The sequence below is a fragment of the Struthio camelus genome, chromosome 12 (assembly GCF_040807025.1).
Source record: "Struthio camelus isolate bStrCam1 chromosome 12, bStrCam1.hap1, whole genome shotgun sequence".
Classification (NCBI taxonomy): Eukaryota; Metazoa; Chordata; class Aves; order Struthioniformes; family Struthionidae; genus Struthio; species Struthio camelus.
In genome coordinates this window covers 21979178-21994018 of record NC_090953.1, presented here as the reverse complement: position 1 = coordinate 21994018, position 14841 = coordinate 21979178, and the positions used below count along the sequence as shown (strand labels likewise).

Here is a 14841-nt window from a genome sequence, read left to right as displayed (position 1 = left end):
TACTTCTAAATCTGGACAGGTCCGCTAATGTTTAATAAGAATCCACGCACGTAAAAATAGAGCCTGACTATGCACGTGTCCCCCTCATTTATAACAAGATCCCAGTTACCTAGGAACTCAAAGTACGGTCAGCTAGCGTATGATCTAGTGTATACCGAAGATAACTTCATTAACAGGAGAGAGCTGGCACGTCAGGTCCCAGCAGGGATTGATCCTTCACAGTCCCCAGTGAACACCGCTTGCTCCATTTGATTCAGAACACGGTGCAAGAACAAACCTCTCCAGCTTTCATCCAGGGGCGCTTGTTAACTTCTGAAGAAATCCCAGGCTACTTTTCAGAGGTTTTCCACAGCAGGTGTGAAGATATTCTTTCTCCTTAGGGATATAGTTAAAAAGTGCTTAGCACCCATCTTCCCTGTCTTATTTGACTGCAAAAATTGCATTGGTGATTTTGTTTTAAAGCAGCTTATTAAAATCTTCCGGCTATTCAAGCAACTTGAATAACTTCATTTTTTTCCAGAAAAAAGTGAATAATTTAGAAGAGTTCTTGACTAACTCATCTATCTTGTAAGTCTAAGGATTTGGGTGAAGGAGGTAAAATTCTACCTGTGAAAGAGGCAGAGAAAGACTCTATTTCTCAGAGCCTAACCATTAGACTAACCCTTTTGGACAGAAAACATTATTCTTAAATTAAAAAGAACTAACCGCTGCCAGGATCACACAAGAGAGTCACTTTAAAAATCTGAAAATGCTGTTATAACTCAAGTATCTGGTAGTGAAAGACTGCGACTGTATCACACAATGGCAGAAAGTAGAGGAAAAGCACTACTATTTGGATGACCTAAAGCCCTGTTTTATTCTTTGTTTCATTAGTAATGGACAAGTATTGAGATTCTTGTCATTTCCAACAGAAAACGTATTCGTCTACAAATGATCTGAAATCAGAAGGCCATAGGGAGGAACTAATTTTAGCCAGATTTTTCCTTCTTTGGTTTTCACCTTTAGTGCAGCAGTATTTGCCACCCTTTGGAACTTTTCCTTTTCAAGTCCAAGCCAAGCTGGTTCACTCCTGCACGGAAGCGTGTACAATGACACAATTTCCAGTGTTACAGAGGAAACAGGAAAACGGGTTAGTGCAGCGTTCCCCCCTCCCAACAGTACTTATCGTCTGTATTCTTAGACTAAGTAACAAACAGACTGACGTGACTGAAAAGAAAAACAAACAGAATAGTGTTGGCACAGTAGCTTTGAGACAGGCTTGGGGACAGGAAAGAAAAAACACAAACAGGTCTGAAAATACTCAGTTATTAGTTCTCAGCCACTAGCTATTTAGTAGCACATCAGCAATGTTCGCTGTATTCACTTTTCTGAGCTAATTCAGTCTTTAGACAACTTACCAAATCCTGCCGTTCCCACTCAAAATACCAAGTTTTCCTTCCAGTAATGATGGAACCTCTTGGTGTCATAACAACATTCTCCTACAAGTAGGAATTGTTCCCTTGTATTTAAAGTAAGTTATAACTTTCCTCATACAGTACTTACTGAGGATTGGTCATGTTGGAGGATGCAACCAAATCAGCAGTGGTTCCAGTATTTTACTAACTCCAGCTGCTCTGCACAGAACTTTTAGCCTTCTAAGCTGAGGTTTCTGTAAGAGGCAAAACAAAGTTATCTAAAATTCAGTTGCAAGTATTCCAGAAAATTGCACTGACATTCCTTGTCATTTTATAAAATTTGTGTAATAATTTTATTTCCCTGTGATTCCTTGTCAAGGTGTTTTTATTCCAGGTTAATTCTTCTATATCATGGAAAGTATAAAGTTACAGTGTATTTATTTACACACATGGACACCTGCTTGCATATATACTTCCAAAACAACATAGGCTACAAGATTATTTAGAAACTACAAGATTATTTAGAAAGATAACCAAGATCAGAAGGGGAGATTTTCAAAGAAAGCTAAAGTCTTCAAGAGCACAGATTCTATTGCAAGCCAATTGATTTTTTCTATACAGTTTAAGATGCTGAGGAGATAAGAATTTTAGCTTTAAGATTTCTTTTTAAGCTAAAATGCAAATATTTTCCACTTGAAAATGTGTTCCTGAATCCCTCTGCTACTTTGGAAAGTCTCTTCTAAAAGAGTTAGCTCATGTTGACATACTTTGTAGACAGGACTTTGTCAAGATGATATTTTCACCTACAAAACTCACTAACATATCTGGAAAAGGCACTTGTGGCAAAAAGTCTGTTTGTGTTGTACCCTGGCCCAGTACACAGCAACCAGAACGGAAGAGAACAAGCTTGTAAGGATGAAACATACTGATAGGAAGGTTTTAGTAGATGAAAAAATGTTGCATGGAGAACAACAGATAAGGAATACAAATTTTTAGAAAATGATATCATGAGAGACTTTGTAAAGCTACTGTCAGGATTATATGCTAAATACAATTAAAAACAGCGACCAAAATGCAGAAGCACGTTCTCATTTTGTTTAAACAGAAATAGTAATTGGTAAATTAAATACAATACAAATGTATGAGGTTAAAATATTACCAACAACGACACTGAAAAATTTTCATGATGATAAAAAACACCGCTTATACTAAACTTTACTGCAGTCATTTATGAGCTGAATTGTTAAAATCAGCAATGTATTTACAATAGAAACATCTAAATATAACAGCAGTATGACGTTTAGCAATCACTTGATACCAAATAATGAAACTGAACTTACATAATTTGTAGAGTCATTTCCAAAGCTTTATTTCACGTCCTGTGAACTTTTAATAATGTAAAATGCAGTCAATCCATTCTCAGATTTTCTAGGTAACGTGCCTAGGTATGTAAAAGGAAAGGGTCTACACTGTGATTACCCTCCTCAGGCGGGTAAGCAAACCAAAAGCAATTGAATTATTCTTACAAAGAAAAGAAACATGACTGACTTTAAAGCAGTAAATATATATATTTTAGAAAAACACACACCCTCCTTTTATTTATAAGCATACAGTACTTCTAAAGTCAGAGTAACAACCCAATTCAACCCAATTTTCTTCAGGAAAATCTTCTCTGATACAGCAGAGACTTGTTTCAACATCCATTTTATAGTCCTTGAGTTATTTTATTTATCCCTGAGGCAGCAAAATACTTAAACATTTACTTAAAATTAAGCATGTGTATAAGTCACACACTAAAGGGATTTGGTGAATTTGTGCCTACGGCGGTTTTATGATAGCAATTATTATACCTACCAACACAACAACAACAACAACAAATTGTCACTATGAGTCTTGTTTTGTGATGTTAGCTTTCTAACGCTTCCTTTTGGGTTGAAAGTTTGCAACACTTTTCAAAATAAATTTTAAATGAAAGTTTCACCAAAAAAATTTTTTCTAAGCACTCAGTCTGAGCAAATAGTAAAGGCATGAGGCACCCTGCACCTCCCTCGCAAGACTGAAGGGGACATTGAGAATATGCACATGCGGGCCTGGGGAAGCAAAGGTAAATGGGGATACAGCTGATTTCAGAAACAGGAATAAAACTGATGGAAACTGACCTCAGAGAACAAGCAGACAGATGTGGAGACGGGAATTTCTTAACCTAGGTAAAACTCACCATTTATTTAGGAGAGAGCACAGCGCTAATATTCGTGACCTCTCTCGCAAAGGGGGTTTAACAAACAAAAAATGGACCAAAAATGCACGGCTAGATACTTTAAAATTTTCATTTTCACATTAATCTCAAGAATTTTAGGGAATTCAAATCATAACACTAGGGCCAGCAGCACTGCAATTCCTTGACATAAGACAAACTCTTGAAACGTTTCCCTCTCCAAAATAGAGACTCAGTCTTCTCTCTCTCTCTTTTTTTTTTTTTTTTAAACTAGAAATGTGCTCATATTCATAGAGTTTTGCTGCACAACTCAGCCAGGTCTGACCATCGCCAACCAGCCAGACCTGCTCCCTCTCCCTGGAGCTGGCAGCTCTACAGGGAAGCGTTTGCTCACCTCGAGGGCTGAAGGAGCGACTCGCAGCTGGCAGCAAGCTTTTCCAATAGCTCCGGTGGCCCCAGAGGGAGCAGAGTCCAACTCGCCTTCCCCGCAGGGATCGTTACCATGACATAAGGTGCTCATGAAGGTGAGACGAGTAAGGTGGAGAGAAACGGGAAAGGAGATAGAGGGAGTCAAGTCTCCAAAGGACTCAGCGGAACTTTCCTAGGAGGAGAAAGTGGCAAAAAGTGAGTAATTTTTCGTGCAGATAACTAACATATTAGCTCAATTAATGGATTAAAATACAAGTGATTAACATGTACAATAAGAGGGCAGCACAACTGAAACCTTCAAAGTGGATGTCATAGGTTGTATATATATCCTAAACAGATTACAATAATTCATGCTTCTTTCTAGGCTTTATACAAGCGACAGAAATGTCTCGATATATACTGAAATTTGCAGAAATTTATTCTTTCCGTGAACTCCTCTCCATCTATATGTTATGTATACAACTTCCTAAAAAAAAAAAAACCCTTTCATAGCAGCATAAACCACTTTGAAGTTCCACAGGAAATTTCCGTGCGACTGCGTCACCGTGTGACTGCCTGTTTAAAGGCAACAAGAAGCAGCAGGCAGATTGTGTTTTCCAGCACTCCTAGAGGCTATAGCATAAGCGAAGAGCAACGATGCAGCTCAGAGGGGCAGGGGACGAAGGGCAACCCTTGGGTATTCCAACACCACCCAAGAGCAGAAACTTTCCCGTGGTGCCCCTTCCACACTGAGACCAGGCAGTGCTCTGTAGATACAAATGCCTTAGTCTCATCTGAAGATATTACGTAACAGTTCCAGGTGTTTTTCCTCTCTTGGAACCGAGACCAGAGTGCCCATGGTACATGCCGCGTTACCCTGCAAGTAGGAGCAACGTCCGTTTTGAGAGTTCAGCAATTCTGTTTGTTCTGTGGTATCAGTGTTTTCAAGCTGGGATGCCTATAGAAGGAACATAGCTTCCCAAGTTAATCAGGAATAGTTTTAAAAGGAGATATCACCAAAAAAAGGAAAGAATTGACCCCAAAAGGTTTCTTGTGCAAGGTTTGGAGTGTTGCAAAAAAACCAGAAACATTCACAAGACTAAAAGACTAAGATACTGTCTTGTATGTACTGAAAGGCCAGTGCAATCTGATGGGAGGCATAGCTCTGCATCCAGGTTTCTGTATAAAGTCAGGTTTGTAAACTAACAGTCCAGCTTGAAACGTCTGGGATCACAGTTCAGATCCCAACAGAGCTGACTCAGCTCTTCACCTTTCTGCGGCAGGTGAAGAGCTGCACCCAGTTCAACTGAGGTCCTTCCGAGCAAGACCTTAAAATTGCTCAAAACTGCTGTACTTGCCTTTCCCAGCCCTTCTGGGTTCCTGCGCTCTTTGCACAGGTAGCGTATACAAGGCCAGTGCTCCTCAACCTTTTTTTTAAGGGTGCCCTTAATTATGATTTATTTTGCTCCCTCTCAGCGGGGGCCCTGGCGGGCGGCTGCTTCACACTTCGCTGGTTATGCTCAGAATCGCGCAGCTGGGAAGTGGTGTCATGCGCTGCAGCGCTTGAGCAAAGGTTCATGCTGCTGCCCTTACCCAGCACACCTCCTGCCCGAGTTAATTTGTTAATGTTTATATCAACCTTTTGATGTTAGTAGCCATACCTCAGCAGTTGCTTGCTAAAAGGAGAAAGAGTCCAGCTGAAATAAAGCAATGCATAGACCACAGTTTGGAAAGCATGCATAAAAGCGTAGGATGTGTGAGATAGTATATGCGGTGGGCATATATATATATGCACACACATACACTGTAAACAAAAAAAAAACAAGAGCAACCTTAAAAATAAAAAAAACTAGACCCCACTTCTGTATTAAAATCATGACCATTGGTTTAAGCAGGCCACATTGCAAAACGCACGCCACAACGTGGTGTGCCTGAAAAAAACTGAGGAGGGAGTAGGAAGATAGTTCAATTCAAACTTTCTCTGCCAAAGTCCCTGCTAACTTGTACCCTGTTCAATTGAGTTGAAATCATGTTATATCAAGACTACATGGCTGGAAGTTGTTTATTTGTTGTGTTTGCTCACAGTCCGAGAGGAATCTGCCATGAAGCTGTAAGCTATTGTACAGAACAGAACCAGCTGAGTTTCTGCACTGACAAGTAGTTACAAAACCAAATTTTGATACCTTCCTTGTAACTAAAGATTTTTCCGCACAACCTCTCAGCAGAAGCTTAGAGAAACAAACAGGCCTCACACTTGCAGAAAGCCCAGCAGGAGATGCTTTGAGGAAATACCACCTCCAGCTACAGTTAAAGTTTTAGGTATTCCTGCCCCGCTTCTGGTCACCCCTCTGCCCATGCCATGGCATCCAACAGCCCTGCCACCGCCAGGAACATGCACACAGACCCTTACTGGGAACCGAATCAGGGAACTGACTTGGCATTTCACACACACAACTTCATTTTTATTTATTTATTTTTAAGAGTAGAATTGCTTCCTTGATACAGGCCACAGTATAGCTCCAAAAACAGTTGTGTCAGCAAAGTGAAGGCTGGGGGAAGATGGGGCAGGACACTGTAGGTACAGGCATAAGAATGAACAGCATGGTGGAGATGTACTTAAATCTGCACTGTTCCCTAAGACGCTGTGTCCAACCCTAGCCATTGGCAGTACTGAACTGGAAGAAGCACCCAACATAAAAATGTTTAGCAGGTTGGGGAAGGGGAAAGAAAATTTCGTCTGTGTTTATTTTTGGGGGGGCAGAGGGGTGAAGGGGAGAGGAGGTGGTTGTTTTGTTTTCTGTATCACTTAAACTTTTTATTCTACATCTAATAGACCCTGGGAAACAGTTGTTTCATTTTTACAAGAAGTTATGTTGTCACTTCTGTGTCTATAAATTAAAACTCTTACACAGTCTAAAGCTCAAATGGAAATGATGGCTACTAAGGTTCCTACTAGGCAATCTTAAGGAAGTGATGGAGCTATCCAGGAAGCAAGATTACCCCAGGAGTTTTCAAAGAGAAAAGGGCAGTGCGATTCAGGGGTAGCTACACTGAACTCTTAGGTAAATCGCAGCTTGGCTGAAAACGCTAGTGATTAACACCATTGCTGGCACTTTGGAGGTCAGCATGATCATGACGCCATCCCTCATCTCTACCAGTGCAAGTTACGTTCCTTACAGAACTGAAGCAAGGCTCTCTGAGATCAAACCCAACAATTCTGACAACTGGTTGATTTTACTTATCTCGTTTCAGCCTCTCAGTTTTAACCAGATCCATACATATCCATATTTAGAAAGGTTTTTTTGGTCATATGTAAAAAGTGCAGTCTTCAGAAATCCAGGAACCCGCACGTCTGAAGTGAAGCCCTGAAAAGCTCCAGCAGCAGAGGTCCCAACACCTCCTTGCGTGGTGTTACCAGACAATAACAACACAGGGCCATTTACAAATTCAAGTGAGAAGGCCCTCCTCTAGTACTTCAGTGAGCAGAGAAGACTCAGTTTTTCTACTCATAACATCATATTGCCACATCACAGGCCAGTAGCTCACTACAGGTCTGACTTCTTGTTCTCTTTGTAAAAAGAGAAATCCTCAGAGTTAAAGAGTCAGTCCTACAACAGGGTTTAAGCTGGCTGCTCACTGACTGCCATAGATTAACACTTCACTAATGCAAGGATGGCAAAGGAACATACTCTATGATCTATTGCATTTGGGATGTAAAATTGAAAACAGTTTTTCCATTGCAACTCGCACAGGCAGGGCACAAGTAAATGCATCCTAAGCTGATATACTTACAAATTTGAGTAAATTAGTTTTGATTATATAACAGTATTTTTGGTGCCTCCTAAAGTGTTCTACCTGGGTTACATTGCAACCACCAGGGGCAACAAGCAAGTAAAATCTGCAAGGAAATAGAAGTTTTTTAGTGAGCTAGTCTATATGGACTGAAATCTGCAAATAATTCTGCCAGAAGGGAGAAAAGGATCCTCCAAAGCCTTGAAATTATGCCTTCTGATTTTAATATTTCACTTCATGCTGAACAAAACATTTAGCTCAATTTGAACTTTTTAATGGGGGAGTTCATTGTGATAAAAAATTAAGATCTTTTGATTAAACTGACCCTCCTCAACCCCACCGTTAGTTAGGCCAGCCACTTAAGGATGTATTTGTTTATACAGCTCTGCATAGATAGATAAGAAATACTTCCTTTATTAGGTTTTGAAAATCGTAACAGAATTTGATTTGACAGAAGATTACGAACACTGAGATGCCACATAGTAAACATAAGCAATAAATTAACTTCCTTGTCAAATCGAGTACATTCGATAAACATTATTATGTTTCCACTGCAGACTCCCAATTCCATTCATAGAGCTATAATAAGGCATTCCTACAGAGTTTCCCAAAGAGGAGAGAGGTACAAGATATCAGAGCTTTTTTATTTCAAGGAAGAGGAAAGGGACATTGAATTTTGCATCTGTTTATGAAGTGATCTACAGCAAAGTTTTCAAATACATCACAAAGAAAGGGGAAAGAGCCACAAAGCCCTCCATCACAGTAAAGGTATTTAGATTGGAAAAAAGTAGGCATTTAGAAATTAGGAAATGCCAGATTTGAACTTGCTCATGCAGCCATAATTCTACCTCCTTGTGGGATCATCCTGTATGCTGAAATTAAGCAGAAAGCTGTGGAAGAAAGAGCAATATGTAATTGCATAACTAAAGACTGCCTCCTAATTCATAAGTCTAGTTCATATTTCCTGGAGAGAAGTTTAGATGGGCAGAAAAAAAAAAAGAAAAATAATCTTACCCACAATTATAATAATCTCTCCACAATGCCTCATGTTCCCTATTTGAATCTTGAACTTTCAGCACTGCAAATCTGGACTATAGGACAAACAATACTAGCTGGAAGCAGAAGAGCCTTCTTCTAGAGAGGAGGACTAGACCAATACAAACTCCCAAGAGAACGTAGTCCAGCCCTCCCTCTTCCAGGGGAGCTTGCAGACGTGCAGCCCATGGTGCTCCTAGGCAGAAAGAAACTAGAGGAGCTGCTGTTTGGGATATTATGGAGAAACTCCACTCAGGCTGCTTCCCCTCTGCCCTCTCCTCACCCACGAGCTCAGGAAACACAAGCATCCTTGGGAGGACAGGGCCTCTGGCCGGTCTATGGACAGGCTTCTGCCACACACACCTGTTCCAGCAGAAGATGCTTTCAACATATGCCAATGCTGTCCTGCTCTGTGCCCAGAAGTGTAATTTATTTAGCTGTAATAAACTGGTGGAACCTCCCCCCCAACAGTTCTTCTCCATAGCTTCCCCATGTGGTTACAGTGGAAGAAAAAACATATTCTGTAGGGCTCTCCTGGTCCACAGGACAAAGGAAACTTAACCACCACATATTTAAAAAGTCAGTTTACTGATCTGTCTAATCTTCAAAGGTTCAGGCCTCTTAAAAGGAAACGAAACCACAAAACAATGCTTGGTGTTCCAGATAGGAGCATTAGGCACAGGGCTGCCAGCTCATGCTATTTTATTACGCATCTCAACATCTCCTGCTCTGCTCAAGTCCCCAACTGCTGGAGATAGTGCTTTCATTTGAGAAAAAGTATATTTTCAGGTACAAAGCAGCACCAATTAAAAGTACCAGAGGTGGTTTTAAGTGAGATGTCTCCACAGCCCAGCAGAAAGATGCCAACACAGGCTGTGGAACTGGATGAATAGCTCAGGCAGGACACTGCGCTGGCACTGCCTCTGGGCTCACAGCTGGAAAGCTCAGCATTAGCTTTTCATCATGTGCCACTGCACATGCTGGTGGGAATGAGCCTGGCATTGAGAGCTCCACTGGATTGAAAACATCTGGTCTTTTTCAGTCTGGGAAGCTAAATGGCTCAGGCTCAGCCAGGACACGGGCAGGAGATCATTGGGACATCCTTCATACTGCAGGCATGCCCCCCAACTAAAATGTTGTGTTCCATAAATCCTGGCTCTCAAAAGAAAACACATAAAACCTCTGTTATTGAAAAAAAAAAAAAATACTACAGGTTTGAAACCCAGCAAAGAAAGTTTGGTTCCTGCTTGTTCAGCTAAAAACAATTGCTGAATTCAAATGCTTTGGAATAACACTAACGTAGCTGAGTCACATGAAGCCAAATGCATTACTATTGAAAGCAAATTGAGCACCAGTTCACTTTCAAAGAAGTCTGATTTGCTTGGGTCAGTCAGAAATCAGCTCTTGGGTTTTGCTTTTAGTCCCTTTTCTTACTTCTGGAAACTGCAGTAAGAAGCCACCAACCACAAACTTGCAGCCATGCCTTTTGGTTTTCCAGCTGAGCAGGACAGGTCCAGTCAATATTTAGAAGAACAGTAAAGAAAAAAAATAAACATTTCTCAACACGCTAGAGTGAATGTTTTTAGTACTATACACAGTTCTGGCAGCTCTTGTCTGATTAGCTTTGAGCTAATTACACATGCACTAACCTGCTAATAAATACAAGCTTGAGTATCTGCCCATACTCACAGGAATGCACTCTTACATACCCTTACAGGCTGGCCCGTTTCAGCCTTTAGGCTTCAGCCTTTATACTCTTCCCCAAGTTACAAACCCTTATATTTTTAGAACACTAGACCTAAAAGGTTCTGGATTGAAACTTTTTTTTAGGCACTCTTAATGCTATTCTCTAATTTTCCAGAGGAATTAGTGTCAGCCAAAATACAAGAGATTCAGTGCACTACAACTAGAACAAGAGAAGGAGAGACAGGAGAAAACATTTTGAAAGTCTTTAAGTACCTATTTATTTCCTTGGAGCTGAGGATCTGAATACATCTTGCCAATTATGGCTCTGTGAGGCCTTCCTATTTTAGATGGAAGGCTAAGATGAAAGTTATTTAGACCAATTCAGTGTCTCTCACTGAATCAGGAATGCAGAAGCAAATAGAACTCAAGCAGACTAGCACTGAATCCATTCAAGCCATCAGACAAGTCAAATTCAGTATCTGAAATTAAGATTTCACTGTAAGAATCCACTATACTACAAACATATTTTTGAGAAATATCCAGGTTCTGTCATTCTTCATAAGTACCGTGGGCAACCTTCCAGATAAAAGGCATTTAATTCATACGATTTTATGGTTTTATTGTGTATCTTCAAGGCAGGCGTATAACAATCAGCCTATTAGAGTGAAATACATTGCTCTCCCAAACTCAAAGCTACTCCTTGTAGATTAGCTTCTGGCAACAAATAGCCCAGCTGTTTAGATTGCAAATTTACAGATAGCTGCAATATTTCAACCTGGTGATGCATATAGGATAAACTTTGCTCTGCTAGATCAGATAGTTAATCAAAATCTTGAATTCACCTCCTGTCTGGTACTTCAGAAAAATGTGAAATTATTTCACACAGTGCATGTGGACCCAACAGTTACACTGTTCATGGCTGGAAAACTGTTTCCTGACCACCTGGAGCCTAAAATACAAGATTTGATTGCCTTATAATAGTATGCAATATACTGACAGGTATTAATTGTTTTAATATGTGGTTAGTGCTTTTAAATGTATAAACCTGGCTCCCTCAGCAAGTTAGTGAAGTGCACACTCACTCACATGCTATAGGCCAGATTCCTGCCCCAAAATACTGATGGTGAGGGACTCAGTTCAAGCTGCAAGGGAGCAGACCCAGCCCTGACAGTCCTACATACGCTCTGGAGGAAGAAGTACTGCCAGGGCAGCTGTATAAATTGGTCAGTAATTTCAGTAACTTCCAGATTTAGAAGTCAAACCTGCACAATCCCCTTCACGCTCCTAATCGAACTGTGGAAGATAGCATCACAGAGGAGACATGTGGCTAGCACACATCTGGAGCCCACCTAGACTGTCTGTGGGAAGTGCATTCGGAAGGGAACAATTCTTCCCATGGAAGCTGGAAACAGGACAGAAGGTGCTTGCTCTTTGCTCTGCAGCAAAAAGTCGCCACAGTGCAAGAGCAAGCGTAAATTTCCCCAATTCTACCATATAAAAAGGGGAAAGGAAAAACAATAGAAACTTGGACAGGTTCTGCAAAAGCAGCACAGCAACAACACACATGGACAGGGAAGGGACACCTACTGCAGCCAAATCCCAGGAACTGGCCTGGCAAAGAGCTCTTATAGCCAGAAGCTAACACCTCCAAGGTCTGGCTCAATATATGCCTACAGCTGATCTACCTTATGAATTATTAAGAGCCTTTACCTCTACCTTGCATTATGCATTTAAATTAGATCTTTTGCAACTTAAAAAATAGTAAGTTCATTTTTAAATAATGATTTCAGTCACTACCTGTACCTAACCATCTGTTTTTCTAGGTAGGAAAAACAATGAAAATCATTTTATTGATTTTCTGCAGAACTTTATGTAAGCATTAGGTTTCATTAACTGAGATGTAATCAGGTTTTTACAACTTTTTTCACTGGAGTTTACAGATTCATTAGTTATTTTGTATGGAATACAGAAAGGATCACTGAGGTGCGTAACAGGAATAATTTCTGAAAACGTGGAAAGGTATTTTTCCGGGCAGACATGCAGACTTTTGCTGCAGGGTGAAGCGATCCGATTATTCATATAAATATATATATTAAAATACTTCCTGCAGCTGCTCATGTAGTACACAGCTTCCAAAGAGTAAACATGCTTTATTGATTCCCCTCCTCCAAATGTATAAAACTTAACATCACCACCCCTGCCAACCCTCACATCCTTTAAGCCCCGCAAGGACAGACAGGGTCAGCACCCTCTTGACAGATCAGCAAACAGAAGGTACCACAGACTACTGAATAAATTCCAGAGAAGAGTGCAGGAACACCCACTACGAATTACCTCCCCTTCTTTTTTTTTTAAGTAGATGACTTGTCAGCTCTTGCTCTTCCATTGATAGTGTCAATATCACAGAAAAACTTGTGATTAAAATCTAAGCGGGTAAGGGCTCATGAAGTCTATTCCTCACTAAGGAATTAACCTCACCATGATTTAACACTGTGAGCACTGAAACTGCATTCAGAGTGCCCACAAGTGTGGTGCTACTGCTAACATATCAAGAAATCCATCTTTTAAAGCCATGAGGATGGTACTCCAGGATACAGGAGACTTGAATTCACTTCTGTACTTCCCTAATGCACTTGGGATCAGGGATTTGAAGACACACAGTAAAACTGAGCACCATCACTCCTAACTTCTACATGACCAGGATAATCAACTAAGATCTCAGCAGGGCATATGGGGAGTGAAAAGCACTGAGCAAGAAATTAGAACAATACTTAAATACATTACAAGCAAATAAAATTCATGCTATGATCCCTACAGGAATCTTTATTACGTGATGCTGCTTCAGCTGTGCGGACTTCAGTGCCTGCACACTGCTACAGGTGCCAGAGCACTTTTGTAAATCTAGACCTCTATTTCCTGGCCCACAGCACTCCCTCTGTTAAAGGGAAAAAACAGTACTTAACAGTGCTTCCTCGCCTTAGAGACGTTTTGAACATAAACTTAAAGCTAGTGTAGATAGCATGATAAGGGAGAGCGGCTGATATATCTAATGAAAACCCAGAAAATCCTAACCTCAGAGCGGGTCTTGAAGTGGCACTGAGAGCACCAGAAACACTGCACAGACAAAGACCTGGTTTCAACAACTTTGGCATTTCCAAAAGTAAACTTCTGAGCAATTGTACTACCCAAATATTTAACAAAAGTACAACAGAAATGGAAAGAAATAAATAGGATATAAAAATCCCACATACATGTTCAGCTAAAAGTCACATATGTTAATTTCTAGGCCACTCTTTAAATACGGGACCACAACCGTTTTTCTACAGATAAAGAACTGGGGAGATATGCTGGTTGAGAAGAAAAGTTATTCTCACTTAAAAAAAAACCCAGCACTATCTCTGAATTGGACTGGTTTTGCCTGTGTGTTAAACAGTTATAATTCATTCATTAAAGAAGAGAGAAAATTACTCTATGAACACTTACCTCATACATTACAGTCTCTGCTGGGGGAACGTAATACAACAGACCAGTTCATGCGACAGACTGCTACCCTGGAGCTCAGTCCGGGAAATATGTAAGCAGCTGTATTTAAGAAGGCTTCGTCTGCTCACTGTTTTCATTAAAACAAAACAACAACAACAAAGTCAGAAAGAGATCAGAAAGACCCAACCACACTGGTCCACTAGACAGTCGTCTTTATCCTTCAAAGCACTGGGCTGCTGTTCCCAACCGTCCCTGTAGAGCAAAGCAGGGGCATTCTGCCTCCGTCAGCACTGTGACGACAGGAGCACAGGAGCGCTTTGGCTGCTATTGTGTGACCCAGCAGAGCAGTTGTCCTGTCACCCTCTGCAGCTCCATTTTAGCAGTACCTTATTTAGTGTCTCAAGTCCCATGACCCATATCCAATAAGGAGGTTTTAATACACTGATCAGAGAAAAGGATGTTTTCAAGCAATGGGCTATGCAAGGGATCCATACTGCAGTGCAAGCCCTAAAATGTTAAACAAATACTAGGCTAAAAATAAAACACACCGTTGCTCTTAAATCTTAAGACTAAGGCACTTACTGGTCTCTTGTTCAAAACTGAACCGTGTCCGTTACAGAGGCAAATCCAGACTTTTGCTGAGACTTTCTACTTCAACTTTGTTAGAACAACTTCACCAGAATGCTGAAGCATTAACATTAAGTGAGATAAGAAACTCAGAAAAAAAAGCATCCAAAGACAGGCAGATGAGAGCAAGAAACTTAGATCTAGATAAAAAACGTGAAGTGTTAGTCAAACTGTTGGAAATTCTTCAGAAAGATGTTAACG

General features: G+C 40.6%; 1 protein-coding gene across 2 annotated transcripts in view; it reads right to left on the bottom strand.

Annotated features, from left to right (window-relative positions):
- The window catches only part of TMEM266 (transmembrane protein 266), an 87550-nt gene that overhangs the window by 58677 nt on the left and 14032 nt on the right, over positions 1-14841 (bottom strand). For both annotated transcript variants that reach the window (XM_068958291.1, XM_068958292.1), the window contains 4 exons: positions 14014-14140; positions 4004-4210; positions 2735-2835; positions 1543-1648 (listed from right to left, as the gene is read on the bottom strand). In XM_068958291.1, the coding sequence (XP_068814392.1) occupies positions 1543-1556 (14 nt within the window). In that variant the 5' untranslated portion in view covers positions 1557-1648; positions 2735-2835; positions 4004-4210; positions 14014-14140. The remainder of the gene's footprint in view (positions 1-1542; positions 1649-2734; positions 2836-4003; positions 4211-14013; positions 14141-14841) is intronic.